The sequence below is a fragment of the Rhagoletis pomonella genome, unplaced genomic scaffold (genome assembly GCF_013731165.1).
Source record: "Rhagoletis pomonella isolate Grant_MI unplaced genomic scaffold, Rhpom_1.0 Rhpom_scaffold_00001, whole genome shotgun sequence".
In the NCBI taxonomy this organism is placed as follows: Eukaryota; Metazoa; Arthropoda; class Insecta; order Diptera; family Tephritidae; genus Rhagoletis; species Rhagoletis pomonella.
The window spans coordinates 22,540,227-22,555,010 of NW_023458555.1; the positions used below are offsets into that span (position 1 = coordinate 22,540,227).

General features: G+C 33.8%; 1 protein-coding gene across 6 annotated transcripts in view; it reads left to right on the forward strand.

Moving 5' to 3' along the window:
- Nucleotides 1–13,678, forward strand: part of LOC118741251 — a 49,469-nt gene extending 35,791 nt beyond the window's left edge. For 2 of the 6 annotated variants that reach the window (XM_036473162.1, XM_036473169.1), the window contains exons 6-9: nt 1,187–1,540; nt 6,351–6,581; nt 10,328–10,741; nt 12,585–12,762. In XM_036473162.1, coding sequence (XP_036329055.1) covers nt 1,187–1,540; nt 6,351–6,581; nt 10,328–10,350 — 608 coding nt within the window. In that variant the 3' untranslated portion in view covers nt 10,351–10,741; nt 12,585–12,762. Of the gene's footprint in view, nt 1–1,186; nt 1,541–6,130; nt 6,207–6,350; nt 6,582–10,327; nt 10,742–12,584 lie in introns of those variants that run through there. The other 4 variants (XM_036473185.1, XM_036473200.1, XM_036473177.1 and 1 more) reach the window with 4 other exon arrangements.
- Nucleotides 13,679–14,784: the final 1,106 nt, after the last annotated feature.

Here is a 14,784-nt window from a genome sequence, read left to right on the forward strand (position 1 = left end):
AGCGGCTTTATGAATTTATATGAATAAGTCTCAATAATATCTCAAATCTATCAGACATCTAGTCAAAATTTTGTCGAATTTTTACGATTTTTTCAAGCCATAGTAGGGACTACTAAAAATTTGTTAAAAATTTAGAATTTTTCTTGGTGTGTTTAATTTGTACGTAGAGCAAAATAAAGGCGTGCCCCATAATTTTTATATTTTAAGGACTACCCTAATGCATATTAGCTACACTTTTATTTATTTTTTTTTATTTTTTTATTTATTTAAACGCCAATCGGCTTTACACATAATAAAAAAGTAAAATTTTGTACCAATTTGCTATATTTTATGAATGTTCTTAAAACAAAACTTCATATGAAATTTTTTTGACCATTGGTCAAAAGAAACAGCACCACCTATTGAGTAAAATCGGACCATAAATGTGACTTCAGCGCCATCTAGCGAGTCAGTTTTCGTATGAATAAAATATTAAATCTAAAAAATAACCAAACAGAATTATGTTTTGTATGTTGACCGAATAACATCGTAAATACCAATTTTCCAAGCATTTTAACTCTAGCGCCATCTACCGGGCCCAATAATAGTTCGGAACTAAAAAAATTTGTTCTCAAAAATAGTCCAGCTGCTACATTCCCACGCAAAGCGGCAGGTTTTTGAGCGGCCAAGTTATAAAACTAGTCATTGAGTCATTCCGACGTGTGTACACCGCTGCTGTTCGGACTGAATAATTTGCAGCAAAGTGCTACCTATACTTATATATCGACGGCTGAGTGGAAGATCGACCTCTCCCGGCAGCCGGTTCAAAAACGCTCTATCTCAGAAAATTTTTAAGAACGCCATACTTCGGAATTTGTTTGAGGAACGCTCTATCCCAGCTGCCCATTCAAAAACGCCCTATGTCATCATATTTTCAATTCTAAGATAGGGTGTTTTTGAAAAGTTTTCTGAGATAGAGCGTTTTTAAACTGGCTGCTGAGAGAGGTCGATCTTCTACTTAGCCATAGATATATTCATGATTTAAAATAGCTTAGCAACTCTCTAGACCCATTAAGTGCGTAAAATATTTATTAATTATGTATGTATGTATGTATAACAACTCGATCAAACATAAAAAATGTTTCTAATTACAATTCTCCTCACGCCTGTTGCGTGTGTTCTCTTTATTTCCTTACTCTCTTTACAGCTCGTCGCTCACCATCACCATCACGTCCTGGCCGTTGGATTCGTGCTGGCAGTGAACCCTATGTGCCACCACCAGTATACCGTGAACCGAGTGTGTCGCGCGCTTCACGCGCACCCTCCGCCTTCGAACGGGCACGCAGCTTGGCGCCATCCTTGTTCGATCGTGCACGCAGCTTGGCTCCCAGGCCATTGTTCCGTGCCAGCTCGTTGGAACCATTGGATGAACTCTTTGATAGTAAGTTAGCAAATGCTGTTGCATCGAGACCTTTTGAGCGTGCCGGCTCACCAAGTCCCACTCCCGTTAAGGCTGGCCGCTGGGGACCGCGTCCCACTGAAGTCGCCTATGATGCTAATGGTACGAGCAAAATTGAGTGCGCTTAACGAAACACGCACGTCACCAAATACCGTTTTCTACTCATCTCTCTATCTAAAGTTATCTATCACATATCCAACCTCGATCAACCTTATCCTTGGCGGTTTGGTGGCGTGTTGTGAAAATGAGTTGCAAGCGAAATTTCTTTTTTTTTTATTCGATTTTGGTGTTTCAGTTAATGTTGTGCTTTGCTTTACACACTTCCATATTTGTTCAATTCAAATGAATTGGAAAATTTCCCCGCTCTTGGCTATGGGAATGTTATAAAATTTTTAATTGGCAACACAAAATTTAGTGCGCATGAATATGTAATGAATTCATAATTGGTATTCCTTTTAAGTGTTAATTAGTAGTTAAATTGGAGAAAAAAATATTGTTTATGCGAACGAATTCGGAACGCTTAACGCCAATAGCATCAAAGAAATGAAATTAAATTTTTGCCTGCGCCATATGCTTGTGCCATTTCCTACTCCTCGTAGGCTTAAGAATCCTTTTTTTTTGAATGCGTAACTTAGAGCCAAATGTTTTTAAATAAGGATTATGGTGTTTTCGTTTCTATCAAAAAATGTCGCCTTTCTCTTTTCGTGTTCGATTCTAAAAATAAAGGCAAATCGGTGAGAAAATCTTGTTTTCGTTTCTTAAAATTTCTCTCTCTAGCAAGACAAGGCACATTTTTTGCCCTTTAAAGCTTTGTTAGGCGAGATGATTACTCTGAAAATCGTATGGACAAGGACACGAAAGGCAAAAATAAGCACTTCTACAGAGTTGAGCAAACATATTTTGCATCATGGAAGACCAACATTTATTGGAAGAAACGAAAACACCACATTAGTACATACATATTTCTTAGAATATTATAATTTAATTTTTTTTTTCGAATTTCTGCTTTTCTTTTTATTTTTTTATTTGCCAGACTCTATTTTTCTTTAAATGTATGTTTATGTTCTTAGATGTTTAGCGGCATGATCCAAAAGATAATATTTTGATTAGTTGCTAAATAAATCTTTACGTTAGATGTTTTTTTTTCTAGCTGAAAGTTAAATCACACTCGGAAGAAAACTGTAATTTTTAGCAGAAAAGTTTAAACTTAATTGCTGAATGTGCGTAAATTGAGTCACGCCAGAGATATGTATTTGAAAATGATTGAAAGCGAAAGCTTCAAAAAGTGTAATAATATGTTTTCACGTCAGGTTCAATTGTCATTCGATTGCAATTCGCGATTCGCGTTGCTATTCGTTATCGACTCTCCAATCGTAACTTTTGGCTAGAAAGAATGTTGTGAACGAATTATGTATCTTAATCGTAGGTATCACTTAGCATGCGTTTTACGAGCTAATCATTATCTCCTGTAATTTTTATTGACAATTTATCGAAATCATCTATAAAAGCAAAGTAGAATAGAACAAAGTAAAACAGAAGGAAAAATAGTGGAAAAACTAGCAAAAGGCCATTGGTGTTTAAGGAAATTAAAATAGTAAAAAAGAGAGCCATTAATGTTGCCCATGGAAACATAGTATATTTAAGATGCGATTCAGATACCAAGTAAAATGAGATGTATATTTGGTTTTGGTATTTTTGCAATTTTAGACCTAATGTAAAGCTACTTTATTTTATAACCGACTTCACAAAAAGGAGAAGGTTATCAATTTCGGATTTTTATTTTATGTATGTGCCTAACTTTGTACCACGTTAACCAATTTGTATAATTCTTTTTTTAGAGGAAAGTTGTTACCTCACAGGTGGTCCAATTTCTGATTTGTTTTAAATCCGATCATTGAATCAGAAAGAAATTAACGATAAGCTAAAATGTTTAAATGAGAATTGAATTCAGTAGGGTATTTTGCTTAAAAATTACTTATTTATGAATAATGATGGATTTCCGTTAGGAATTAAATGACAGAAATTTTTATGACAACCTTGTGCATTAAAAAATATTCCTGACATTACTTTTGAAAAATAGTCATTAAGCACATACCATTTTTTAAATGTCTGCAATTTGTTGTCATTTCAATGTCTAGTGGAAATTCGGCATAAGGCTATTGATTTGTAAAATCTTAACTTCAAAAATAACAAAAAAAAACTTTAAAACCTTGAGAATATTTAACAAAATCACCGTCTACTCATTTCTACTCCCCGTTGTATATGGTAACCATACGCCATCCATTTAACGGGTGATTTTTTAAGAGCTCGATAACTTTTTTTTTAAAAAAAACGCATAAAATTTGCAAAATCTCATCGGTTCTTTATTTGAAACGTTAGATTGGTCCATGACATTTACTTTTTGAAGATAATTTCATTTAAATGTTGACCGCGGCTGCGTCTTAGGTGGTCCATTCGGAAAGTCCAATTTTGGGCAACTTTTTCGAGCATTTCGGCCGGAATAGCCCGAATTTCTTCGGAAATGTTGTCTTCCAAAGCTGGAATAGTTGCTGGCTTATTTCTGTAGACTTTAGACTTGACGTAGCCCCACAAAAAATAGTCTAAAGGCGTCAAATCGCATGATCTTGGTGGCCAACTTACCGGTCCATTTCTTGAGATGAATTGTTCTCCGAAGTTTTCCCTCAAAATGGCCATAGAATCGCGAGCTGTGTGGCATGTAGCGCCATCTTGTTGAAACCACATGTCAACCAAGTTCAGTTCTTCCATTTTTTGGCAACAAAAAGTTTGTTAGCATCGAACGATAGCGATCGCCATTCACCGTAACGTTGCGTCCAACAGCATCTTTGAAAAAATACGGTCCAATGATTCCACCAGCGTACAAACCACACCAAACAGTGCATTTTTCGGGATGCATGGGCAGTTCTTGAACGGCTCCTGGTTGCTCTTCACTCCAAATGCGGCAATTTTGCTTATTTACGAAGCCATTCAACCAGAAATGAGCCTCATCGCTGAACAAAATTTGTCGATAAAAAAGCGGATTTTCTGCCAACTTTTCTAGGGCCCATTCACTGAAAATTCGACGTTGTGGCAGATCGTTCGGCTTCAGTTCTTGCACGAGCTGTATTTTATACGGTTTTACACCAAGATCTTTGCGTAAAATCTTCCATGTGGTCGAATAACACAAACCCAATTGCTGCGAACGGCGACGAATCGACATTTCACGGTCTTCAGCAACACTCTCAGAAACAGACGCAATATTCTCTTCTGTACGCACTGTACGCATTCGTGTGGTTGGTTTAATGTCCAATAAAGTAAACTGAGTGCGAAACTTGGTCACAATCGCATTAATTGTTTGCTCACTTGGTCGATTATGTAGACCATAAATCGGACGTAAAGCGCGAAACACATTTCGAACCGAACACTGATTTTGGTAATAAAATTCAATGATTTGCAAGCGTTGCTCGTTAGTAAGTCTATTCATGATGAAATTTCAAAGCATACTGAGCATCTTTCTCTTTGACACCATGTCTGAAATCCCACGTGATCTGTCAAATACTAATGCATGAAAATCCTAACCTCAAAAAAATCACCCGTTATATGATCTATCAGCGCTCCTAGCGCCCTTGTTCTGTGCCTAAGATTCATCAAACTGAGCAAGGAGTTAACCATATTAAAGCTGGTCTCATTTTGTTCAGAAGAAAAACAATGCTCCTTGAATTATCTTCACCAAGGAGAAGCTAAATCTTCAGCTTAGGTATTGACTCAAACTTCCATTCAGGAGTAGAGTTGGGAAAGAACAATGAAGCTGGAGGACTATCACTGTACCACAGTCATTCGACCGATTATAACTTAACGAGCTTTAAGCAGCAATCAGAAAAAAATCGAAAAGATGCAGAGACTAGCATATCTCAGGACTAAATATGATCCTTATAGGATTCGTATATTTACAAAATAGTAAATTTCGTAAGGAAATGTTAAGTTTTCGGCGTTTGCTAATTAAATAAGTTCTCTGCGAAAAGGTTTGCTTAAAAAAATAACTGTACGTATATGGTATATGCAGTACACTTTTTGGTGATGTTTTTCAAAAAAGGCAGATCGGAATATGCGCTCTCTCCGGGAAGACAATACCAGTAACAATTGTACCATGTGTATGCACGTATGAAATTTTACAAAATTTTCGATTCTGTATTCGTTTTTTAAAATTATGAGAATTTTTTTTTTTAATTTTTTATTGCCTTTAAATTGTTTCTATGCATGCCTTTTATTAGAAGTTTTTTTCATAAATTCCTACGCCTATACTTTGTAGTTGCCATATATGTAGTTATTAGTAGAATCCTATCGTAGTTGCATAGTAGTTTGTGAATCTTCATGAAGCACGCAACTTCAAAAATAAAAAAGAAAAAACCAATGACTTTGTGCCGGGTCCCAGCAGCGGCAAGTTTTTTAACCCAACACATCCTTGCTGGCCAACAAATGATATTTTCAAAACCAGCTATGTACAAGTACTAGAAATCACTTACTCGCATCGAGTTGCGAATTCGTATGTGTATGGGTGTACCCAACTGGAAAATAACAAATTTTGCATTTTATGTTCTTTGTTTAGTTTAAGTTCTAAAGCATTGTTTTTCTCTTTTTTCGTGTATTTTCTCCAAAAAAAAAAATTATTCGACGCGTCGCTAATTGTTTTCCTAGTTTAAAAAACACAAAATTTTCTTTCTACTCTTCTTACTGCACTCACTCGCTGTCATAAATGCAAACAATAAAAAAAAAACAACAAAACAAATAACGTAAACAACAATAAAATTAACCATCTACAATCGAAAATAAATAAAAAACAACAAATGCATTCATCGAAACATCATCAAATGTATGCAACAACACAAATGAAAAAAAAAAAAAAACAAACAAATAGGACTTCCAATCTTCCATCCACGCAACCGCTACAGGGATTTGTTGAACCCCAGCCCCTTTGCACCCATCTCAGCATTTACGCGTGATCCGTTCTGGTGGGATGCCGCTGATTTGATACCCCTCCGTGCCCTCTCCGTGCCACGCTACTCCAGTCCAATTGCACGTGACTCGTATTTGTCGCCAGTGAAGAATCGTTACTTGTGGTCGAGACATCCAGTTAGACCATTGACCCGTAAGTATTTATCGAGTTTTTAGTTAAACACATGTTACGTTTAATAGTTGTTTCTTTATTAAATATTTTATTGAATAAAGTGGATTTGGTTTCCCTTTGTTCTGTATTGTGAAATGAAATAATTTGATTCCATACCCATTCCGAAAGTTAAAAAGAAAAACACTTTTCCCATTTTCAAGCACACAAGCAAATACACGTTGATTTAGAGAATTTTCCAAGACATACACTGTAGAAAATTTAGATACACATTTATGAGCACTACACTGAACGAAATTAGATTTTAGATGAAACCTGAGCAGCAAAAAAATACTACAAAATTTAAAATGCCCATACTCACCTCATACACGCGCTCTTGTATAAGCCTACAATTTCTTAGATAGTCACTCACACCCCAACAAAGCACTCACTCATAATTCACCACACTCTCTGAAAACGATGTTTAAAATAAGACTACATTCAATCCATTCCATCGCCTTCCCACTCATTCATTTAACATGGAATTTTATACTAAACTACTGAAGCGTTATGAGAAATTCCACTCACTAATACTTTTACCAATTCCATAAAAAACTTACCGTAACGATGAGTCAAAAAAAGTCCGTAAACTCGCATAGGACATATATACATTCGATATGACTCTCGAGCTTTCAAAAATTGCATCCTTAAAAAAATTTCGCAAATCCGTTCAATCCAAATCTTGCAACAAAACTCACTCATATTTTTTCACTCAAATTTCAACTCAAATTTCTACACGCATAATCTTGCACTCATACCTATTCATTCACATTTTTACTCAAACTTCTACTCGCATAATTTTGCACTCATATTTATACTCAAACTTCTACTCGCATAATTTTGCAATTATACCAGAGACTGAAAATAAAAGTTATTTTACAATTGTTGACATCAAAAAGGCATAGTGAAAAAATTATGCTATAGCTTTTTTAAAGGTACCATTAGACTCATTTCACATTGTAGACTGTGATTCCTCCATGACTTTTAAAAATCTGACTTTTATCATTTTGAGCAAATAGTACCGATTATATCTGCTTTTTATTTTTTTATGGCAAAAAATAAAAGTTAAAATTTGCCTTTTACTTTTTTGAGCAGAAAATAATCGGTAATTGTTGCCTTTTATTTTTTCAGGCAAAAATAAAAGTCAAAGTTACAAATCAAGTATTACAGAGTTGTGTATACTCGAATTTATTAGTTTAAAAGCTCCTATCTGGATTTTAATAACTCCCCAATATACAAATACCAGGGTTAGATCAAATCTAAATATGTATGTACTATGTATAAATACAATACATGAAGGCATCTTTTGTTAACGGCATCAGATCTGCACAGATCATCCGATTTTCAAAACTGAGGCTCCAAATTAAAGGGCTTGGCCTCTAAATGTACAGCAAGGTATGACTTTTTTGGAAAGGGTTGCCCCTTTTTTAAAATTATAAAACCTGCACCGTTCATTGTATTAGAAAAAAATAGGTTCCAAATTAGAGGGCTGGGCCTCTAGATGTGCAAGAAGGTTTCATTATTTTGAATAGGGTTGCCACCTGCTAAACAAATCATAAGACTTAAACCGTTCGCGCAATTTAAAAAAATTATATCATATGCCATATAAACGGGCTTGGTCTATAGATCTGCAAGGGAGAACCTCTTATTTTTTTAAAAAGAGTTGCCACCTGTAACACAGCTTTTTATTGCAGAGAATGAGATTTACACCGTTCTCTCGAGTTTCAAAATGTTGTGTCAAATTAAAGGTATTCACCTATAGACGTGATTTGTTTTTTTTTTTAATTAAAAATGCATTGTTTAAAATATGATAGTAAAATATCACAATATGGGTTTGAGATTAAATTAATATACTGGTGCCTTTTAATAGAGTTACTACTTATTAAACACATTTATAACTATGAATGGTAAGTCATGTATTAAGGGCATTCGATATTGCTATCAATCGAAAGCTAATTAGGAGTTGTTAACTAGACGACAACTGTCGAAAATTCGCATACATTTATACAAAGGACATTTAACTAGCTGTCGTTTGATACCAATATCGATTGTCCTTAATACGTTACTTACCTTTCACAACTATATATTTTTTAATGGGTGGCAACTCTTAAAACCACTAACGTATTAATTTAGTATAAAAACCTCGCTTTATGCCCATATTGCGATATTTTACTGAGTATCATATTTCAAGCAATAAATTTACAATTAGGTGGCAAACATTAAAAAAAAATTTAACAGAAAGCTCATCTCTAGGTGAATACCTTTCACTTGGCACCTCATTTTAGAATCGAGAGGACGGTGTAAATTTGGTGCTCTGCACAAAAAAAAATAACTTTTAACAGCTGGCAACCCTTTAAAAAAATAAGACATTCTTCCTTGTAGATCTATAGACCAAGTCCGTTTATATGACACATTATATAATTTTTTAAATTTGCGCGAACGGTGTAAGTTTTGTAATTTTATAAGCGGGTGGCAACCAAATTAAAAAAAATTAAACTTTATTGCACTTCTAGAGGCCCTGCCCTTTCATTTTACACCTAATTTTTTTAATACACGAGCAGGTTTTATAATTTTAAAAAAGGTGGCAACCCTTTTCAAAAATCTCATACCTTGTTGTACATTTAGAAGCCATACCCTTAATTCGTAACCTCAGTTTTGAAAATCGAATAATCGGTGCAGATCTGATGCCGTTATCAAAAGATCCCTTTATGTATTGTACTTATACATAGTAATACGTATTAAGATTTGATCTAACCCTGGTATTTGTTTATTAGGGAGTTATTAGAATCCAGATAGGATCTTTAAAACTATTACGTTCGAGTATACAAAACTCTGGAATACTTGATTTGGAACTTTGACTTTTATCTTTGCCTGAAAAAATAAAAGGCAATAATTACCGATTATTTTCTACTCGAAAAAATAAAAGGCAAATTTTAACTTTTATTTTTGCCTTAAAAAAATAAAAAGCAAAATTACCCGGTATTATTTGCTCAAAATAATAAAAGTCTAAAAATAACTTAAATTTTTCGCTTTTTATTATAAAATGAATAACCGGTACGGTCTCTGAATTATACCAAAACTCACTCATATCTATTGATTTGCATTTAACCTAAAATTTCCATACACATAATTTTTCGCTCATAAAAAACTCACTCACATTTGTGCTGAAACTTTTAAACGAATAAATTTGGACTCATAAAAAATTTACTCACATTCACTCTGAAATTTTTACACGAATAATTTTTCTCTTATAATAGATCTCACTTATATCTCTTCACTCACATTTATACTCAAAGTTTTACACGCATAATCTTGCACTCATAAAAAACTCACTAATATCTTTTCACTTACACTTATACGCAAATTTTTACACGAATAGTTTTGGACTTATAAAAAAATTCACTCATATATTTTCCTTTACAATTATACTCAAATTCTTACACGCATAGTTTATTTTCACTCACATTTATACTCAAATTTCTACATGCATAATTTCGCACCCAATAAAAAAAGAAACTCGCTCATAGCTTTTCACTCACATTTTTTGCACTCATAAAAAACTCACTCGTATATTTTCACTCACATTTATACTCAAATCTTTACACTCACAATTTTACACCTTTTTAATATCCTACATTTCTCTTGTATATATCCTCAAATTTCTATACATTTACGAGTAATAAACATAAATATATTATCTCAAAATATCTCTCTATTCATTTTCATAACAGCTGATGGCGAAGAAATTTTCTAAATGAAAAGAAATTTTCCAATAACTTTGCAAATGATCGATAACGACAAACAAAGTAATACTTACAACGAAACGTAACGGCTGTAAATGCATCATTTAACAAACTGAAATAATAACAAAAAAAAAAATATCTGTTTAAGATTCGAAAAAAAAAATTACAACTCCATGCAACATAAAAAACGTACATAAAAGTTGAAACATCGTTAAATAAATATGTCATCAGAACGAAATACTAAACGTACATACATATACTAGTAGTGAATTAGTAAAAAACTACATTTATGTATTCCAATTTTATGTTCTAACCAACAGCCAACCTTTAGAGCCAAATCAAATTGTTAAATAGATAGAAACAATTGCAAATTTTCCGCACATTGTTATAAAATAAAAATTGGTAAGAACACATTTGACATTTGTAAATATGTATTCCCTGCATGTTTAAAGTTCTCAGTTGCTGCATACATAGCGCGCCATCTGTTGCACGATACAAAATTCGAAATTAGTATTGCTGATGAATAACACATATGTACATACATGGATTGGTAGTATTTTCTTTTACATACATACACATAAGCGGGCGTAGTGCGATAGAAGTTAACATACATACGTATTTACGCTATGACATACATATTTATACTTAGAACCATTACAAAGACAGTAGTCGAAGCTTGTGAATGTGAATTTTATTTTTTTGCCCGTATTGATAGAAGTTTCCAGCAAATGAGTGATTCGGGAAAATGGTAGAGGTCTGTAGCTTTGATCTATGTTCCAAACAATGCTTCTGATCTAACATTAAACATTGATAGGTTTTAAAGGACTTATTCAAATTTTTTTGGACGTTGTTCCTGTCGGTTAGCATTTCAAGCTCTCCGCATTCACGTATTTCGGCTATTTTTAAATACGTTTATCTTCCCCTTTCAAATCTCGATAACACTCTGGTACAGCTTGCGCTGCGCGTATCCTCTGCGGCGTCTTGACTTTCTTCGCCATACCAATTGTTTCTGCGGTATCGCTGTAATCCAATTACAATGTACTTCGTCAAGGGCGGTATATAGGGAACGAGAAATTTTATGTGCGCTATGTGTTGCGATTGCAGCTTTTTAACGTCGAGCTTTCCTTCTATACTTAGACGTCGACTGGTTTATGCACAGAGGTCTATGTGTATCATGGATGCAACAAGGTTGTGATTTGAGTAGAGTTTAGGTCGAACCGTTGACCTTTTTCCACTGTTAAACCATTTACTATCCCGAATGAAGCCGTGGATGTTTGATAATTTCACCTCCGCTATCTACCTCAAGCTATTGAAAAGCTTGATCCCAAAGGCTTGAGGCGCCTTGTCTGGAGAGCTCTTCATACTCATCCCGACAACTTCTGCAAAGGGAGCTTTTTTGTATACACCATCGATGGAGCATGTGATGACAGCGGTAAGGACCCTAACGGCAGTTTGGTTTAGTGTCAATAGTTCCTCAGTACGACTCTTATTGAGTCTCGGCCACAAGCAACTTGATTCCTCACAGTCGTCTCGATTGATCCAAAGAAATCGGTGGGAGTTGTCCGCTTTGCTAGTTTGCATTTCCGAGCCGTGTCTAGCCATCCCGGCGTTCCCTTCCATATTGCTATGTCCAGGAACCAAGCAGAGAGAGGTTATGACGTTACTCAGTGAAGCCAACGTTGCACGACATTTCCGAACTGCTTTCGATTTTACCACCCTAGAGCCTCATGTTTTCAATGCCGCATGGCTGTCAACGAATAAAGTAACGTCCCCTGATAGATAATTTCTATCCCGTATGAGATATAGCAAATATCTCCACCCGAAAGACACTGCAGTTATCAGGCAGGGTTAATTTGGGTTAATTTTGTGAGTGTTTTTGGGACATTAAAAAAATATCGAATTCAATGGGAATTTAATGACTAGGCAGCTTTGTTTAGCTGTATATCGATGGAATCTACCTTCTAGAAGAAAGCACTATTTAAATAAGTTCGAGGCCTGGAACTAATCAACCGTTTGCTGGAAACGTCTTGTATCTTTGAATCTAGTATGTAGTACTTAGAAACCACAAATTCAATTTTTTTGGCGATACTAGTGCATCTTGATCTACCCTAAAGTACTATTTTTTAGGCACCTATATATATATATGTATTTGTATGTAACACAGTAGTTTATTTGTTTACCAAGTTGAAGAGCATAAACCTTTAATTTATTCAAACACCAATTAATTCTATTGTTTTTTCTGCAGCACATCGCACGATTTTCTAAATACGACGACAACGCGAACATTGTTTTATTTAGTAAACAAGTAAAACGAACTATGAAACGAGGGCTAACTCAAAAAAACGAAACCATTAAAAATAAGTCGACCTTATCCAATAAACGAAAATTTTTTCAACGCATCAAAATATCAACATCAACAACAATTAAAACAACACCACATGGCAGAAGGAATTAGAAAATCTTAAAAATAACGATGTGGGTGAACAACAGCAATACAAAAACAACAAGAACAACAAAAAAGTAGAAACGAAATAAAAATATTTTCGCTTTAAACAGCAACGAAACAACTTGTGTACTTATGTATTGTACTTAAAAAAAAATTGTATTTTTTTGTGTAAAATATGTATTTATTTAAATTTTTTACGCTGCCAATGACGAACAATGGAAAATAATATTAGTAAATGAAAAGCGAAATATAAATTAAAAAATAATATATATATACTTTATAAATAAATAAAAGCCAAAAATAAAAAAAGACCTAAGTGCATATTTCTCGAGGTTTGTTTTTGCGTACAACAGCGAAAACCGAATTATTATTTTTTTAATGTTAAAATTTTATTATTAACTGCAGTAATTTTGCGATAAGTATTGCAAGCAAAAGAAAAACTGGTTTACATTTATTGTAGAAGTGAAGAGGAAAAGTTTCAAAGAGAGGCTAAAAGAGTGTAATATTTAAAAAATTGCTGGGTGAGATCCATGAATTCAGTAATTATGTCAATAAAAACTGAAGCGAAGAAGAAGAAGAAGATGAAGAATAATTATAATAAGAAGTAGAAGTGTTCCTTTTTTGTATATTTGTGTAAGTTGTATTTAAAAAAAATTTAGCTAAGCAGAAAAAGTATGAAAATAAAAGTATAAAAATGCTAAAACACCAACAAATGTGCACGCACATCGCAGGTGCATATAATTGTAAAATTTACAATTTATGTTGTAAAAGTGAATTAAAAAAAACAAGGTATTTGTATTAAAATATAAAATGTATTGTATGTCTGCCAACTTTTTATAAGAAAGGAAATGTAATAGAAATAAAATGCAATTACGACAACAACAACAACAACACCATATTACTGTAAGCGTACATTTTATTTACATTGTTTTGTGAAGTGCAAATTATAGTGTTACTCATTTACCGCCAAAATGCTAGTCAGAGTTATAAGCGATGCGTGTGCCAGCTTTCAAATAAATTAGCTGTTTCTAAGTGAAAAGAGGTCCCGAATGGTGTTGGGTTTTCAAATTTTAAATCACACTAAAAAGGTTATAATTTCCATCTAAGATAGTTACGCAGATTTGACTTCTGGAAAAGGTGGCAACCCTAATCATACATATTTTCAAAATAATATGTATGAAAAAATCTTTCATGTAGCACACATATTTTAATATTATATACAAATATAATTGTGTATAAATTCACTAAATTCGTCCTTTTCTAAAAGGTGGCAACCCTCTTCAAAAGTATTTTCAAACTAAAATCTTCTTAAATTCCTTTCACCTGACATTGCTTTATATCATTCAGTTAATTTATGAATTCAGTTGAATTTGATTTTTGAAACACGTGGCAACCCTTTTAAATATAGTTCAAAAATTAAGTACATATTTTTAAACCCATTTCGATTGATACCTATACTTTAGTAATTTCTTTAGCTTAAAAAGTAACTTGAATTTAACTTTTTTAACCGGTGGCAACCCTCTTCAAACATCTCAAAAATATTCTAAATGTTTAAACTAAAGATTAGTATTTCGTTTCCTCAATGACTTCAAAGTAAGCTCTTCCTCAACTTCTTTCGTCTTACACCCATATTGTAATACATATTTCAATAACTTAATTGCCTCAATTGAAATTCAATTTCATTTTTAAAAGCAGTTAGCAACCCTCCTACATGCAGTTAAGAAATTAATTCTTTTAAAAACAATTTCGATTGATCAAAACATAAGGATTAAATGATGATTTTTTCGATATCGCTTATAAGTGTTACGATCCCTGGTTGTAAATAAAGCAACATTTCAGGTTTCCACTGGGATGCCTCCCTTAATCGAAGAGCAGCGTGCGCTGCCATCTGTTTTGTCTTGCCAAAACCAATGGCAGGAAATCTAAAAGAGTGTTCGGAGCAGCGTTCCGCTTTTGCAGATTATACTAGACCTTTGAACCTTGGTGAGTAGCCTGAGCT